Here is a 19,115-nt window from a genome sequence, read left to right on the forward strand (position 1 = left end):
GTAGAATGACCCCTGCATTACCATATCTCTTATCCGGTATGGTCCTTCCCAGTTTGCCGTTAACTTTCCATCTTCATTTCATTTTCCCGTTGCCGCCGTTCTGCGTAGCACCAAATTGCCCGCAATCAGAGGCCAGTGGCTTACTCTTTTGTTATATTCCCTTGACATTATGTCTTTGTAGTCTCTGACCTAACTGCCGCTTTAGCTCGTAATTCTGATAGAAAATCTAGCGGTTGTCTCAGTAGTAAGTCGTTTTTCTCTTCACAGTAATGCTGAATTCTGAATGTCGGCAATCCCACCTCTTCTGGTACCACTTCCTTTGTCCCAAAGACCAAATTGAAGGGTGATTCGCTTGTGGTTTCTCTGACTGTTGTTCTGTTTGCTCACAATATTTCAGGTATCAAATCAGCCCACAAGCCCTTTGCATCTTCTAGTTTCTTCTTTATTGCTGTTATTATTTGCTTATTCGTCACTTCTGCCTAGCCGTTGGATTGCGGATGAAAAATCGCAGCATATGGAAACTTAACCTTGTATAAATATAAGAGATCCTTAACCGGCTTACAGTCAAATTGAGATCCATGGTCGAATACCATTGCCATCGGCAATCCAAACCTTGTGATGATATTTTTCCAAATGAACTTATTCACTTCCGATGCTGATATCTTCGTTACTGGCTCAACTTCTATCCATTTTGTAAAATAAACTATACCAACTAGGAGAAACTTCCTTGCTCCTGTAGCTGATGGAAACGGCCCTACTATGTCCATTCCCCATTGTACAAAAGGGACTGGATTAAGTATCAGCATCAAATCGTTTGGCGGCAAGTTGATAGCTGGGGCAAACTTTTGGAATTTATCACATGCTTTCACATACCGGGAGGCATCTTCATTCATTGTTGGATAGTAGTATCCCCTTCTCATTGCTTCCCGTGAAAGAGCTCGGGCACCGAGATGATTCGCACAAGTCCCTTCATGTATTTCTTCAATCAACCTTGCAGATTCGTAATCTGTTATGCACCTTTGCAACGGCAATGAGAATCCCCTCTTGTATAACTGCCCCTAATGCATGATGAACCACACACTATCCTTTCTCAATTTTCTAGATTCTCCCTTATCAATCGGCAGTGCTCCATGTAGAAGATACGACAGTATCTTATCGTAGTCATTATCAACACACAGTATTTTTTCCGATGTTTCATCTATACTTCTTTGCTTCAAGACTTCCACCATTACTGTTCTCTCCTGGTCATTGAAACTTGAGTTGGCTAACTTTGCTAAAGCATCAGCCTGCGCATTTTGTGCCCTCGGCACCAGCTTCACTTCAAAATATTGTAATTGTGCCGTTAATTGATTAATATTTTCAAGATGATTTATCATTGTGTAGACACCAACTTTTGGCCTCTTGTCCCGAAAAGAAGTGCGATGATGTTACAAAAATCCGTTTTTCATGCTAGATCAAAGTTGAAGTGTTTATGGACTATGAAAAGAATTATAAAGTAAGTTGAAACCCATATTTGAGACCAAATTATCTTAGAGCCTTGTGAAATTACTAATTAGGCTTAAACATGTTCATACATGATTAAACTTGATTAATAACGGATTCAAATGCGTCAAATGCAACGATTGGATCAAATGGAACCTACATTGTTGAAAACCGAGCAAAAAAGATAAACCAACCATCAAATTCCCATGAAAGGCCTATAAAATGGATATCCCTTTAAAAAATCTTTCCAACGGTATATTATAAGCTCAATTCCAAGCCAAAACGAAAAAGTTATGATCAAAACACTAAACCGGGCCCAAAACCGACACCCTTTCACTCCAACGGCCATAACTTTTTATCCATAACATATTTTGACCTAATTCTAACGGCATTAGAAATTATATATTCATATATTTCCAATGATATCTCACACGCCTTAATCCAACTCCGCAATCAAAAGTTATGGAAGTTTTAAAAACGCGTTTTCGTGCAAACCAGCGCAACTCAATCAGTTGTGCGCGCCTGGCGCGCGGGACTGTAGACACCCATTTGTGTCTCCCCAAAACCAAACCTAGTGATGAGTACCTTTCGCGTCGAATCATAATCGAATGAAGTGAAAGTGTGGAAAGTTTAGTGTTGCGGAAAGTTTTAATTTCTTTTCTCTTCTCTCTGTTTTTGAAAACTTATTTTAAGAAAACAGTCAATCCAGTTTGGTTGGTCCATGATATGGGTCCAATAGTAGTGTATTTGGATGGGGCTTGACAAGAGCTTTCCAACGATATATTATAAGCCCAATTCCGATGAATGTTGAGGAAGTTATGGCCAATTTACTGAACTGGGTCCGGTTTGAGCCTTATATGCGGTCCAATGATCTAGGGGAGGGCCTAATATAGATTTATCATTCCTAATGCAATTAGGAATGGTTTTAGTCTTTTATTTTCTTCTAGAAGGTTCTTTTCATTCCTAATTCAATTAGTATTGATAAATTGACTTTTGTTGACTTTTTAGAGTTTTAATTAAAATCAAAGAGCATTTTTGAGCAAAAATACGATTTTATCCTCCTGTACGGCAATTTTTATCAATACCTTCCACATGAAAAACGGTTTCCTAATTGGGATCCAAACTCCTATTGTCGGTACCATAAAGGTCGCGGTCACACTACTGAAAAGTGTCTCGCCCTCAAGGATCGTGTTCAAGACTCCATTAATTCAAATCTCCTTCATGTTCCGCACTACAAGAAGGCCAAGATTAGTAACGATAATAACAGTGGCTGTAAAGGGAAGAAGAACGACTATCCTTCTCCTTCCGAAAACACCTACTCTAGCAACAGTGTTGGTACTTTCGACCTTAATGAGATCTTAGGATTTAGAAAGCAACAAAAAAGAGATTTTACCCCTATTGGAATTAGCTACGATGATGCTTTCGATCGACTCCATGCCAAGGGACTCATCACTCCTATTGGACCTCTTCAAGATCCCCCGCTTGAGAAGAGAGTGCCTAGTTGGAATCCAAATGTGCGCTGCAAGTACCATCAAGGTAGGGGTCATGCTACTGAGAGCTGTTGAAAGCTAAAGGAGGCTATCCAACATTTGATTGATAATAATAAGCTTCCCATACCTCCAGTAAACAAGAAGAGCGAGTGATGATAAAGCAAACAACACAAGATAAGAGGCGAGCTTCAACGACGAGATTTCATGAAATCATTTTTTCTTTTTCTTTATTTTCTCATTCCCAATAAGTCCAGCATAGGCACCCTTTCTTTTCACTTAGACTAATTTTGTAGATTCTTTCTTTTCCCCTTTTTAATAAAATGAGCATTTATTCTCTTACATATGACCATTTAATTATATTGCATTAAAAAAAATCATGTTGAACTAAGCACAAGGTATACCAATGATTTGAGGCACCCTTTGTAGCCCCATCATATCTCCTTTCACCTTTCAAATATACATCCTTTTTTGGTAAACCACTTTGAGCCTCGTCTAACGATAGACCTTTCTTTTTTTCAACCCACATCTACCTAACCTTGGGATGGGATGGTGTGTAACTTATGCAATCTCAAAGGCTTGAGTGAATTCAAAAAATTAAAATAGCAAAAATAAGCAAAAGCAAAAAATAAATACAAGTGTACAAAAAGGGTAAGTGTTCCAATGTCTTTGATATGAAAATGTCTTTGATAAGAACACGTCTCAGATTGCGTCTTTATCGAGTGCTCGGTACCGTGCCTGAGAAACATGAATACCAAGTGAGTGATAGACCGCCTGATCGAGATTGCCCACACTTATAAAAATAAGATAAATGCTAAAGCAAAACGGAGCTAAAAAAGAGTAGAAAACCTCAAGCATGAATATACAAATATTCAAAAGCAAAGTTGCACACCTTGGGGGCTTATCTAGGGTCCTGAGCCTTTATCCCCTTCTTCTTCAAACCTTTAGTCTAACCACGTTACAACCCTTAAAAAGACCTTTTTGAGGTATACACACACTTGTGCGAGGTTCGGCTAAAGCTACGTTCGGCCTGGTTCCTAACGGATACGTAGGCAACCTCACATCAAGGTGCGGCCGTAATAAACATGCATTCACACACTCACACCATGATCATATCAAGGGATCTCTTATGCTCATCCCTATTCATGTAGAGCTAGACTTGGGGGCTTGATCCCTACATCATTAGCCTACCTAGCCTAAGAGTCACCATTATTTGATTCTTTTAAAAATAATATCTTTCCACACACTTAGCTCTTGCGGCCTAACTTTAGAATCACTTTCACACACATCACAGATACATGACCAAATATACCTTCCCTTAGGAACCCTTTGTCATGGAATCTTAACACACCGTTGAAGCATGCCTTGTCATATCAAAATCGCTCATCAATCATAAATTGGCATTGCATCGAAGTATGAAGTGCTTAGCCTCCGTCCTAAGTTACCTAAGTACTTTCATTATCAAGTCAACTAGGATAGTCTAAGATGTTACAATCCTTGAGAGATAGTATCAAACAACATTTGACTAAGCTCATTCAACATGCACCTTCAAAACTTCGATTCTTTTTCGCGTCTTTCTTTTTCGGGAGAAAGTCGGTACCCTCCACAAAAATGACGGAAATTTTTTTTTTCTTTTTTGCATTTTCGAGTCCCACAATCAACACTATGCACACACGGGTCATGAGTCACATGTGTCAAACACTTCGAGTCGAGTCAACCTCGAGTCAATCACAGAGAGTCAAGTTTATACCTTGAGTCGTGTCAAGTCAATGAGTCAAGCAATGCTAAACCTTAGGTCAACCCTAAGATAATTAAAGAGAATAGCAAAGTTATATAGTCAAAAATAAATACATGTGCAGCAGAATAAGGAAGACCCTACTCCAGCGCCAGACGACAACATCTAGCGTATGGAAATAGTTTTCAGCGCTTGGCGCTAGAATTCAGCGTCTGGCGGTAGAGTCAATTCTTGGCGCCAGAGATATTTCAGCAGCGACAGAGCTCGAAGCCTCTCAGAAGGGTAATTTCGACCTCATACAGCAATTTCGGGTTCCTTGGTGCGCTAGTTAGCCCCTATGAGCAATTTGACATGATTAAGTAGTCAGTTTGATTACAATCACAATAAGTGATCGACCTGATGAAAGATCGTCTCACTTAACTTTAAGCGCCTAAGAATTGGCTCATCACGGAGACACCGACATACTGGTTTTAGCGGAAGCAAATTTCAAGCGAGCTTTAGAGATCGGCAAGCGTTGGTCTTCGGAAATTTTTCTTCGGAATATTATTGCAATAAATCATCAAGCTCTTTTGTTCAGAGACGCGTGGACATATCATCAAAGCTCTTTGCTCCAGAGACGCGTGGGCATATTATCGAAGTTCTTTTGTTCAGAGACGCGTGGACATATCATTCAAAAGCTCTATTGTTCAGAGACGCGTGGACATTTCTTTCAAAGCTCTTTGCTCCAGAGACGCGTGGGCATATTATTCGAAGCTCTTTTGTTCAGAGACGCGTGGACATATCATCAAAGCTCTTTGCTCCAGAGACGCGTGGGCATATTATCAAAGCTCTTTTGTTCAGAGACGCGTGGACATGTATTTCAAGCTCTTTTGCTCAGAGACGCGTATGCATTCTATTATCAAGCTCTTTGTTCAGAGACGCGTGGACACATCATTCAGAAGTTCATATTAAAAAAAAAAAAAAAAAAAGAAGAAGAAGCTCTTTGTTCAGAGGCGCGTGAACATATCCAAAAAAAAAAAGAAGCTCATTGTTCAGAGACGAGTGAACATCGAAACAGCAAGGTGGCATTCCCTAGATTGTGGAAAGTTGTCAAAAAGCAGTTGAGGATTGTTTCAAGTGAAGCAATCTTCGATAGTATTCCCTTGGACGTGGAATATTATCAAAGCGGAAGAGGATTGTTTCAAGCGAAGCAATCTTCGATAGTGTTCCCTTGGAAGTGGAATATTATCAAAGCAGAAATCGGAGGCGGTTACAGGCGTAGCAGTCTTCAGGCGGTATTCTCTAGCTTGCAGAAGATCGTCACAACGAATCGGTTACTTTCAGAGACGTGTGATCGACGGTGCAAGATACGCGTTTCTTAACTCTTTTATCTGTTTAACTAACGCTAGTTTGCAGGTATCGGCGTTACAAGAATGATTTAGGATCGCAGAACGTTCTGAATCATTCTCCGTCCCTATCAATACTTTGACTTTTGTTTTCGAAACTTACGTTTCTCCAAACTCAGTCAAAGTGGGTGCTTCTGTAGACACCCATTTGTGTCTCCCCAAAACCAAACCCAGTGATGAGTACCTTTCGCGCCGAATCATAATCGAATGAAGTGAAAGTGTGGAAAGTTTAGTGTTGCGGAAAGTTTTAATTTCTTTTCTCCTCTCTCTGTTTTTTGAAAACTTATTTTAAGAAAACATCCAATCCAGTTTGGTTGGTCCATGATATGGATCCAATAGTAGTTTAGTTGGATGGGGCTTGACAAGAGCTTTCCAACGATATATTATAAGCCCAATTCCGATGAATGTTGAGGAAGTTATGGCCAATTTACTGAACTGGGCCCGGTTTGAGCCTTATATGCGGTCCAATGATTTAGGGGATGGCCTAATATAGATTTATCATTCCTAATGCAATTAGGAATGGTTTTAGTCTTTTAGATTCTTCTAGAAGGTTCTTTTCATTCCTAATTCAATTAGTATTGATAAATTGACTTTTGTTGACTTTTTAGAGTTTTAATTAAAATCAAAGAGCATTTTTGAGGAAAAATACGATTTTATCCTCCTGTACGGAAATTTTTATCTGATTTTAAGAAAACGCGTGAATTTCCAGATCAGCGCCAAACTCCAGTTGTAGCGCCTGTCGCTACGCTTGGCGCCTGGCGCCAGCATTGGCGCCTAGCGCTAGTGTTGGCGTCTGGCGCCAATTGCCAGCGTTGGCGCCAACTTGTTTTTATCTGCGTCAGACTCTGTTTTGATATTTTATCTTTTTGGTTGATTTTCTCTGTAAATAACGTGCTAAAAACTCCGTTTTCGATAACCAGTTTTTACCAATTCTCGTCAACAATCATCGATTCTTATTCTTTCTAATTCTCTCAATAATCACCAACTCTCATCAAGATTCTCTTGATTACTCTCTCTCTCTTTTCTAAACTAGCTTCTCTCAAATATAAAAATTCCGCATTCATTAGATCTAGAAACACCTAGCCATATTCGAAGTTGCCTTCGCCCTAGACGTGAAAGGTTTAATTTGTGAGGGTTTGGTACCAAATCTCTCTTTCAATTATTTAATTTAATTGTTTTGATTATTATTTTCATTGAAGTTACTAACGTGTGTATTTTGTTATTAGAAAGAGGTACGAGGCATCAAAGTAAGTACTTTAATGGCTTTTATGATGTTATGATATAGAGTTCATGCTTAGGTTGTTATAATTCCTAGTATCATGTCTAGGGTAATTTTAATATCAAGTATGATTAAAAGTATGATGCCTTTTATTTTCTTCCTAATATTTATAATTGTTAGTATCATGTTAGGGCTAAAGATATGATTTTTAATGCTTAGTGACATGCTAGGGTTTGTTATTGATCTTATTAGTATCATGCCTAGGATCTTGCTATTATTATTCTTTAACATGATTTATAATTATTAATTATGATTATGATTATTTTTTATGATTCATGATTATGGTTATGAATATTATTATTTTTATAATTATTATAACGATTAGTATTATTGTTATGATTTATTGATAATTATTGTTATGATTATTTATTATGTTGCTTGATTTTTATTGTTATTGCTTGATCACACCTTTTAATTGCATGTTTAAATGGAATTTGGTACTTGTAATCATGCTTAATAAGATAATTAATAATCTTGTTTAGGGATAATTTGATTATAATTCAAGTGATCGTCAATAATAGTTTATTTGTGCATTAATATTCAACCAACATAGATAAACAGGTTTAGGGTTAATCCTATTGGTTGTATGTTAGTCAGAAAGCGCTCATGAATACGATCAGAATAAAGTAGAGGCCTATTATTAGGGCAGGTTCAATCTCTTTTAGGTTGGATTTGTACCTTCATCCCCGAACCCTATTTGGTTCAAGACCTTATGGAGTTGACGATCTCTTGGATCGTTAAGGGGTGTAACCTTCACCTCGTGAACGGTTTACAAGTTCCTAAAAAACTTGTTGGCGACTCTTTTACTCTATCTTATTCCCTTTTGGACTCCACCGTACTTTAGTGTATGATCACAGTGGGGTTCAAGCTAGGGGATTAACGCTTGAAATATTCCCTACAACGACTCATTGAGATGCGCGCGGCACCCAGTGCGACTTAGAGAGTTGTGCGCGCCATCTGACGGCGCGGCTCTAAAGCCCTAAACCTAGATCCCTACGCCTATAAATAGGGGTCTTCGTTCAGCATTACGAGGACTCGAAAATTTAGAATTAAAACCTTAGTATTCTCAAAACCCTAATCTCTCAACTTCTCTTACTATCATGCTAATTTTTCTTCTCTCTTCCCAAATACTTTCAAACCCTAATTGATTCCATTGGAGTCCTTGAAGGTACGAAGAAGAAAGAAAGTCCATAAACACATTAAAACGGAGATTTAACATAAAAGAACGGTTAGTTTCCCTGAGCACTTAGATAAATCACTTTTCTTTTGTTGTTTAAATAACTTTAATTGATTAATTAGTGTTGTTTGATCACTTTAAACAAACTTTTAATTAATTAATTCACATAGTACTCTTTCGTTAATCAAGACTAGAATTTGAATAATTAATTGTTGTTTTATCACTTAAGACAAGGCGAATCTTGTTTATTTATGTTCTTTCACGAATATTATTAAATAAGAATAACGACTTTTGCAATGTAATTCCTACGTGATTAATGCTTGTAAATAAAATCAACTAACTTAGTCTTTAGGTATCACGTTGCATATATTGTTTGGTAATGAAATTGTGAAAAAGGAAGAGCTAGTAGAGGTCGTACTAGGGCTAAGATAGCGATTCCCTTCTAAAGGGAACGTTATCTTAGTACCCTCGCTCCCGAACTCATTTTTGGTTTATGTAGACCAATTTGGGCATGGGTAAACTTATGATTCGTGCTAATTATTCCATGAACTCCACATGGAAGAAAGGCATGAACGAGGTTTATTAGTTTTCCTAGAACTCATTGGCGACTCCTACTCGTTTCTTACAAAAAAGCGTGATGAGAGTATCATTTCTAATTCAAGGTCTCCCAAACAGTCAGGAATTCAAATCCTAATACACCCTAACAAGTGTAAAGTCCTAGGCTTTTAAATGGCCATGGGCATTTAAGGAGAGGACCCCTTACGATGGGATCACCCTCCTTACACATTGATGACTCTCGTGCTTCATATTCTCCACTAAATTGGCTGGACACCAACAGAGAATCAGTCTTTAGGACTAGTCGCTTTGCCTCTACTGCTATCGACAACTGAATACCGGCTATGGCCGCCTCATACTCAGCTTCGTTGTTGGTAGCTTTAAACTTGAACTTTAGAGCGTACTCAAAAGTTTCCCCATCTGGGGCTGTTATCACGATACCCGCCCCAGATCCAGTTGTTGTCGCTGAATCGTCCACTGATACCTGCCATGTTCCCAATTCTTCTTCTTCATCATTGTATGAAGTTTCCATAATGAAATCCGACAAGGCATGTGCCTTAATTGATACTCTGGGTTTATAATGTAGCTCGTACTCCGACAACTCTATAGCCCACTTCAATAATCGGCCCGACGTATCCATCTTTTGCAGCGCCTTCTCTAATGGATGATTTGTTAGCACCTCTATCGGATGAGCATCAAAGTAAGGTCGCAGCTTCCTGACCGCAATTACCACTACTAGCACCATCTTTTCTATTACTGGATATCTGCGCTCTACGGCATTGAGGACATGACTGATAAAGTATATCGGCGCCTGTTTCTTTTTTCTTTAAACTAGCAACACTGCTGCCACAGTTTTTGGTGAGGCCGATATATAGAGTTGCAGCCGCTCACTTTGTTCAGGTCTTGCAACCGTTGGAAGGGATCTCAGATGATTTCTCACCACCTCCAATGCTTTAACTTGATCCTTTCCTAATTCAAAAGTTTTGTTTTTCCATAACACCACAAAAAACGGAAACGCCTTATTAACTGATTTACTAATGAATCGAGTTAGCCCTCCCATCCTGCCCGTAAGCCTATGTATATCTCGAATAGTTTTCGGCTGCTTCATTTCAAGGATTGCATTCACCTTATCAGGATTGGCATCGATACCTCATTAACTCACCACAAAGCCCAAAAACTTGCCCGATCAGACCCCAAAAACACACTTTTCTAGATTCAACTTCATCTGATATCTTAGCAAGGTCTCAAATGTTTCTTTCAAGTCAGCTATGTGATCTTCTTTTAACCTACTCTTCACAATTGTGTCATCTACATACACTTCTACATTTCTCCCCTTTTGCTTCACAAATATCTTATCAACCAACTTTTGCTTAGTTACCCCTACATTTTTCAACCCAAACGGCATAACTTTATAACAATACACTCCAGCATCTGTTATAAATGTCGTTTTTGATCTATCTGACTTCCTGGTGATATCCAAAAAATGCATCCAAGAAACTCAGCATCGCATGGCCGGAAGTGGAGTCTACCAGCCTGTCTATCCATGGCAACGAATAACATTCCTTGAGGCAAGCCTTATTCAGGTCCGTGAAATCCACACACATTTGCCATTTTCTCGCCGGCTTTTTAAACATTACAACATTTGCCAACCATTCTAGATATGTGCATGATTCTATAGTTAAACTCAGCCGCTAAGAGTTTGTTAACCTCAGCTTGTATAGCTTCAATCTTTTCTGTTGAGAAATTACTCTTCTTTTGTCTTATCGGCCTGAATTTTCTGTCAACATTCAGTTTATGCTCAAACCTCAGGATGTATCCCAAGCATCTCATCTGCCGAGAAGGCAAACACATCTGCATTCTCCCGCAACAGACTAATTAGATAACACCTCATGTCAACATCCATATTTGCCCCAACTTGACCTTCCGACTAGGATCTCCTGGTTGAAGTTCAACTAGCACCGTTTCTCCTCTAGTGACGGCCTCGGTGCAGTTTCTGGCCTTATATTAAAATTTTCCATTGACATGTCTCGTACTGTTGGCTCCCTTTCTCTTTTAGGGTTACTCGGTATCGGACCCTCCTGCACCGGATTCTTCAAAGCTGTTACATAGCATGATTTTGCCATCACCTGCCCCCAATGAACCTTTTCCACGGCTCCCAAATTTGACACATAGGCTATTATCAGGTGATAAGTTGACACTACCGCTTGCACATCATGAATTATCGGTCTTCCGATAATAACATTGTAAGCCGATGGTACATTAAACACCAAGAACTCTGCCATCGATCACGTCCCTTGCCGCCGGCCCATCACCTAGTCGTACGGGTAAAACAATGCTTCCTTCCGGCCGTACCATTGACCCATTAAATCCGATCACTGGATAGGATACCTGCATTAGATACTGCCTCCTAATCATCATTTCATTAAATGCTTGCATGAATAACACATTCGTCAAGCTGCCGCCATCCACCAAGACTCTTTTTATATCAGCCCCATTTATCTTCGTTATCAATACTAGAGGGTCATCATGAGGAAAAACAATTCCCCTTGAATCTTCCTTTGTAAACACCACATTAGAAATACATGTAGGTTGGGGACAACTATCAGCATCCAGAGCATTGATTATGTGCCGGTGCTTCGATAGGTGTTTCCTTGCCCCACTTATTATTCCTTCATGCACCGGTCCCCCAGTTATCACATCAACCCTTTTCCCTGTTGACAACAGCGGCAAGCCTCCATCCCCTTGCCTAACAATTCCGGCTTGTGGCCTTTCAGGCCTTGCTTCCAACTGCAGGCGTTCTATTTGCCAGTATTGCGAAGGTTAACTTCATCCCGCATTTAACTGGTATTGGGCCAGGTGCCTCTTTCTTATCAGCTCTTTAATGTTATCTTTCAACTGCGTACATTTGTCAGTGTAATGGCCCACATCCCGGTGAAACATACAATATTTCTTAGCATTCCTTCCTTTTGCCCTCATAGGTATGGGTCTCACCCATCCTTCTCGGTTCTGATTGACATAATATATAGCAGCCCTCGGCGCATTCAGCGGTGTGTACGAACTGTACCGCATTGGTGCCTTGGCCCCTCTAACCTCCTGTCGACTTCCTCCTCCCCTTACTGGGGTCGGATTCCTCGGCCTTCCTCCTCCTGAAGATCCTCCTTTCGACATAGGCGGAGCTCTATCTGCGGAACCGACTCGACTGCTTGTTTTCATCAGCTCTTCACTTTTAATGTAATCATGGGCTTTGTTAAAAGTCGTCGCTAGTGTCGGTAAATTATTTCTGGTTAAGTACCTCTTAAACTCCGAGTCGTTAAGACCATTCATTAATGCCATAACCGCTATCTCTTGCTGCAATTTTGGGATTGTGTTTGCTTCATTATTAAACCTCCTGATGTAGTCCCTTATGGACTCATCTGCCTTCTGCCCGATTGCCATTAACTCTCCTGAAGTTCTCTGTCGTACACTGTTGATGATATACTGCCCCACAAACATTTGGGTCAGCTTCTCAAAGCTATCTATCGTTCCATTTCCCAAATTGTTAAACTAATCTGCTACAGCCCCAGTTAGAGTGGTTGGAAAGACCTTGCACCATACCACATCCGAGTTGGTGTATAAGTTCATATGTCCCTCGTATAAGGTTATATATCTACTTGGATCTCCCCTTCCATCGTACCTACATGTCGGCATTTTGATCTTCTCCATAAGCTGATCCAAGATACTTTGCGCAAACGGTGATACCCTTAACTGGACCACTGTCTGCACCATCTCTTGCCCTACAATATGCAAACCTCCCCGTCGATGAACTCTTGTACTAGCGGCATGGCCGGAGGACTGAATCTCGGACTCCCACGGAGTCGCTTGCGCTCTTACCGGTGATTCCTCCGGCCGGCGTCTTTGTGAACTTGCAGCTTGGTTGAACTGGTTACCAAGGTTTGCAATCGGCACCACTCCTCCAACCTAGGTTGCCTCAGCTTCTTTTCTTTTCTTACTCATTGCATTCATTACTCTGGCTCCTACCTCCAAATCCTCGGGTGTAAACTAAGCCATTGGGTCTGGAATTGCTCCAGCTTGCCCTTCTGGGGTTAGTGGCATATTTAACTGATTTTCCTCCAGAGTATGAGTCTCATCTTCCACTACTATCTCCGGCTGTGTTGTTTCATTACATGTCGTTATCCTTTAATTAATCAACCTACTAATCACAAGAGTTTCCTGATTTCCAGTCATGATCAGTTGGTTGCTATATGTCTTTGTGAGGTTCTTAGGCGATAGAAGTGATCAATACCCCCTCCTTCTAGTGCCAAATTGTTTTGGTTAGGATCTGATAACCCAAAAGCCCGAGTCCAAGATCCGTGAAGCTCCTATCGTCCAGATAAGAACCTACACAGAGAGCAGAGAATAGCTTACCTGTAGACACCTAAAAATGTCTCCCCAAAACCAAACCCGATAATGAACACCTTTCACTGCCATTATTGGTCGGGTTGAGGATTTAATCTTTGAAGTGATTAAATCCATGTTCTATCCAGTATATTTTTTGAACCAATCCAATTTCTAGCTCATTTCCCTAAACCATAACCTATTTTAAACTTTCCGTGTCCACATCGAAAAACCAAGAGAAACTGATTTTATATCTATATAATTTTGATCCAGTTAAATTTTTTTGGATAGGCCTTGAAATAATCTTTCAAACCATATATCATAAGCCCAATTTCGAGCTATAACGAAAAAGATATGACCAAAACACTAAACTCGGCCCAAAACCAACACCCTTCCACTAAAATGGCCATATCTTAAAATCTACAAATCATTTTGACCTGATTCTAATTGTTTTGGAAAGTAGACTTGATAAGATTTCCAATGATATATTATATGTCTTATTCCAAGTTACGTATCAAAAGTTATGATGATTTTAAGAACGGGTAAAAAACCTGGAATCACCGCGCACAATGCAAAAGCACCGTGTCACGGGAGTGTGCCCCGTCTGACGTTGCCTAGTGCCGTGACACGGTACTGTACATCGTGTCACGATGCCATTTTTGAAGCTTTTTCGCGTCAAATTCCATCGTGGCACGGTATCTGTTGTCGTGACACGGTACCTGCTGCCGTGAGCCCGTGACACGATATTTCCCACCGTGTCACGGTGCTTTTTCCGTGTAATTTCCGCGTTTTCCCATACCGTGACACGGTGTACTATACCGTGCCATGGTGTACACTGCCGTGTCATGGTACGTGTGCCGTGTCACGGAATTTTCTCGTATCTTTTCCGCGTAAACCCTTCACGCGTTTTCACTTCCCGTAGGTCAAATATTTCCCGCGTCACTCCAGTTGTCCACCGCGTCACGGGATTTTCCCCCATCTGACGGTGCCTGGCACCGTGTCACGGTGTTCTCTACCATGTCGTGGTGTTATTTTTTAGGGTTTTTATCTTTGTAGGGTTCCGTGTGTTCCCTTTGCTCATTTTCCCTATAAATAGGACCCCCCCTTTCTGCAGTTCGGGGCATCAAATCCTTCTCTCTTTCTCTCTTTTACACCGAAAATCATTCTCTTCTCTTTCTCTCATATTCTAAGCCTCAAACCTATATTCCTAATTACATCATTTTTCCCCTAAGCACTCCAAGGGGTTTATACTTAACCCGAGGTTCCGTCCTTAAACCAAGGCTTGAAAGGTACAAATAACTGAGGGTTTGGACCAAATCAACTCTACTTTTTATTTAATTTAATTTAATTTAATTTTCATTTGATTTATATTTTTTTATTGAAGTTACTAATAGTTTATTTATGATGTAGCAATTTAAAGGAATGCGCAGAATGTGAGTAATTAATTAATTTAATTACTCTTATTTTATTTTAACATTGCTAGTATCATGATTAGGTCATTATATATTTGATTTGACTAACGCTATTATTGTTAAATTGCTTCAAATATTAATGTTTACTCTATTATTATTTATTGATTACCATATTGCATGTTAAAGGGAATATGTAATTGAAAATCACGCCTAATAAGATAATTTGGACAACCGGTTTAGGTTCCTTTTTAATCTTGTTGTTTGATCAAGTGATCACTAATATTTTAGAATAATGTGTTGCATTAATATTCAACCAATTTAGCTTAATAATAGTTTGGAGCAAATTGAATATTTTGTTTGCATGCCTTTGAGATCGCAGGAATCACTTTTCATAATAAGAATCAAGTAGAGGCCAATACGGGCGAATGTGACTCCATGACTCACTTTGTACCATCATCCCCGATTCTCCTTTCGTGGTTCCTAACCATATGGAGTTAGTAATCTCATGGATTATGAATGGAGTGTAACCAGTGGCGGACCTAGAAATTTGACAACGGGGGACAATTTCGATAATTCAACTAACATCAACCTGTTTTTAAAAAACGAGTACAAAATATAAATAATTCGGGTACATACTTGTTTAATACTAAAAAGTTACAATCCCAAAATCTATTGAATAATACAATTTGGTTACATACTACTAAAATATTCTCCGAGTCTTCATATTTTGAAATCGATCAATGATATCTTCATCGGGGACTTGCAAAAACACTTCTTTCTCAATGTAAGTAACCAAACAATCATTCACATCAATTGGTTCATCCACATCATTCACATCAATTGGTTCATCCACATCAATTGGTTCAATACTAATGGTTTCATTTTGCATACTATGATTAGGAGGTGTCTCACTTTGTGTGGGAGAAGAACAAGAATTATCTTGTGATTTCAATTTTTTAAACAACATTTGACGAAGATCCGCTTGTTTTCCCATTGTCCTAGACTTGCTTGAAGAACTTGACATATCCTAATTCATTTAAAAATTAAGCTTCAATATTCAATAATTATTTTTTTAACAATAAGCATCTAAAATCTAGAAAACCAAATCACAAACTAATTCAATACACAAAATTACAAACTAATTTACATCTTAATTAAATTCACAAACTACTTGTCTACTTGCAAAGTTTCAATTTTACATTCACCATATTCACCAAATAATTCACAAAATCACAAATTCAATTCACAACTAAGAATAAATAAACTAAATCACAAATTAATTCAAAAACATGATTACATAAACATAATTATTCAATACTCATAAGCTTAATTTTTTTATAATCAAAGATTAAAATTAAGAAATAAAGATTAAAAAAAAAAAAAAAAAAAAAAAAAAAAAAAAAAAACTGACCTGACGTGTGGGCTGCCGGAGCAGCAAGGTTGGCTGTAGTGGCGGCGTCCGGCGGGCCTCGGTGGACGGTGGTGGCGTGGTGCATGAGTTGGTGGAATGATGGGCAAGATCTAGTTTCTCTCTCTAACTCTCTTAGGTTTTTTAATTTTCAAAGCTTTCTCTTTCCTCCTTTTTTTTTCCTCCCTTTTTTCTTTCCTTCTTTCTTACCCAGTACCCACGTGATGCCTTTCTGAAATTCTGACTTTCTGTTTTCTTTTTTTTTCTTTTTTTTTTTGAAAGTGGGGGGACAATGGTCCCCACTTGTCCTAACGTGGGTCCGCCCCTGGGTGTAACCTTCACGGGTCAATCGTTGTTGCATATCGTTGTCCCTTATTCGTGGTTGCCTTTTATGATCCATGAACGGTTTACAAGTTTCTTAAAAACTTGTTGGCGGCTCCCTACTTGTCCCTAGTCGTATTATGTCAATTCTCACTTCCCATGAGTGCCAAGCATATTCACCTCATGTACGTTTTAACGTAGGCGCACTTCAAACGACGCCTACAACTTACCCTGGGGTGATCCGGGGAAATTCACTCCGATGATAAAGTTAGAAAGTGTTTAAGAAAGAGATAAGAACTTATGTAGAGAAAGAAAGTAGAGAGAGTAATAAATGCTACCTTTATTATGGGATTAAGCTTGACTATTTATAACCCTTCCAGATGACAGGTGGATGCATGGCATGCAAAGTACCTTGTGCCATGTGTCAAAGCATTGTTGCCACGTGTCGATCACTGATAAGCCGACATATCTGTCTTGTGCATGGATGCCAATATGTTCGGTAGTTAATGAGGATCCGTACTCGGATAAGATATCGGCCTTTTATGCGCTGTCGGTCCGTTTTCCATACCTCCCCATACAACAACTAGCCATCCTAGATCGATAGTAGTTGGTGCAAATTATTTATTTTCGTTATGTTCTTTAATGATACAATACATCTAAATACATGTGTGCTTTAGATTTCAGTAGATTAACCATGTACGATAATTCAAAATATATGAATATTAACGTTTTGGTTTGAGTATAAAAATTTAAATTTATGTAAATTTAGGAAAATACAACACATGTATTTTTTTTATTTCTGACAAAATTGTGCCCCAATTTGAGTAGCACAAATGGCGGAAATTTAACCAATGATATGTTTTTTTTTTTTTTGTACATAAATAATAAATGATATAGTATCTGTTAATATGTACTCCCTCCTTTTTTTTTTATTTGCATCACTTCCCACTTATGGTTGTTTTTTTATTTGCATCACTTCCCACTTATGGTTGTTTTTTTATTTGCATCACTTCTATATATAGTAACTATAAATTATATTTTATTATTTCTCTCTTACTTTAAACTCCACTCAAAATTGGTTTAAAAAAAAACACTCAAATTAATTTGTCATTTCTCTCTCATGGTCCCACTACTCTTTCTCACATACTTTCACTTTCATTTCTACACATTACTTTTACCATAATAATTTATTCACCTACTCACAATATTATATTACTCTTCTAAAACTCCGTGCAATTCCAAGTGATGCAAATAAAAAATAACGGAGGGAATATAAATTATTTGAAAACCTCAATGTTGACTCTAACAAGTCACCTCAATGTGTAGTTTTAATATTGTACAAGTATTTGAAAACTACACATTGAGGTGACTCTAACAAGTACCCACATGACTAAATTAAATCTAGTGGCGGTTGCACCTTATACTAAGTTTTAAAAAAAAATTACTTTGTTTTTAAATGTATGCTCCACTTTTCTTGTGCGGGCGTTTTTAAATACTTTGCTCCATTCCCTATTTTGAAAGTTTCAATAAGGGTCTGTTCTCATTGACTAAACTCAGCTGAACTGAACTGAACTGAACTGAACTGAATTGAGCTGAACTGAACTGAATTGAACTGAGCTGAACTGAATTGAACTGAGCTGAACTGAACTGAACTGAAATGAACTGAAATGAATATTTTATAAGAGAAGGAAATTAGGAGCTGAGCTAAACCGAACTGAACTGAACTGAACTGAGCTGAACTGAACTAAACTGAACTGAACTGAATTTCAACGTAAGAGAACATGCCCTAATATTTAATTCATTTTTATCAACTAGTGAGACCTAATTTTATTACTTTTAGATTCCCTCTTCTCTAATTTACCTTTCACTAACCCCATTATCTCTATATTTTATTATTTTCTCCAATTTCTTCTAAAACTCCGCGCATGGAGAAATGGAACAAGTATTTAAAAATGGAGGGAGTATAATATTAAGTTCATTTTCTTTAAAATTGAGTTTTTTTCATAAAAATTATCTACTTGACCCTATTAAAATTAATCAAATGTATTTTGACCCCGTTAAATATTTTTTCTGGATCCGCCACCGATTAAATCTTATAGCACAAACATTAATCAAAGTGATGTATGTGAATAGTGCAAAAGTCAAATTGGGGCACATAAAAAAAGGAGCGAGGGAGATCTTGTGAACTGTTAGTAGAGTTAAGCTTAAAAGAGACTTGAATCTCGTGTATGTGTGGGTCATTGAGGAAATTACCAATTCAATTTTGGTGCCAGCGACTGAACGACCCATCTATACAAGTAGCCTGTTTTGCAAGTTTGAGATGAAAAAACCTAGGCCAGAGTTTGGGTGCCCTCTTCCCGGGTATTTTGATTGGATTGGAAACGAATTTGATTAAACCGATACCGTTATCATGTGTTTGGTTTGAAGGCATGGTAAATTGGTAACAATTATCATTGCCCTACCCAAGACCCTAAGGGTAATGGTTACCCCTCATTTGTTA

General features: G+C 38.6%; 1 protein-coding gene across 1 annotated transcript; it reads right to left on the reverse strand.

The window, feature by feature from the left end:
* Positions 1-261: 261 nt before the first annotated feature.
* Positions 262-9,845, reverse strand: LOC145557761 (uncharacterized). Its single transcript, XM_081618936.1, has 3 exons — positions 9,309-9,845; positions 528-1,058; positions 262-375 (listed from the first exon to the last, which is right to left on the reverse strand). Exons 1-3 carry the CDS (start codon positions 9,843-9,845, stop codon positions 262-264), a joined length of 1,182 nt encoding a protein of 393 aa, XP_081475062.1.
* Positions 9,846-19,115: the final 9,270 nt, after the last annotated feature.

The sequence above is a fragment of the Chenopodium album genome, chromosome 9 (assembly GCF_948465745.1).
Source record: "Chenopodium album chromosome 9, dcCheAlbu1.1, whole genome shotgun sequence".
NCBI lineage: Eukaryota > Viridiplantae > Streptophyta > Magnoliopsida > Caryophyllales > Amaranthaceae > Chenopodium > Chenopodium album.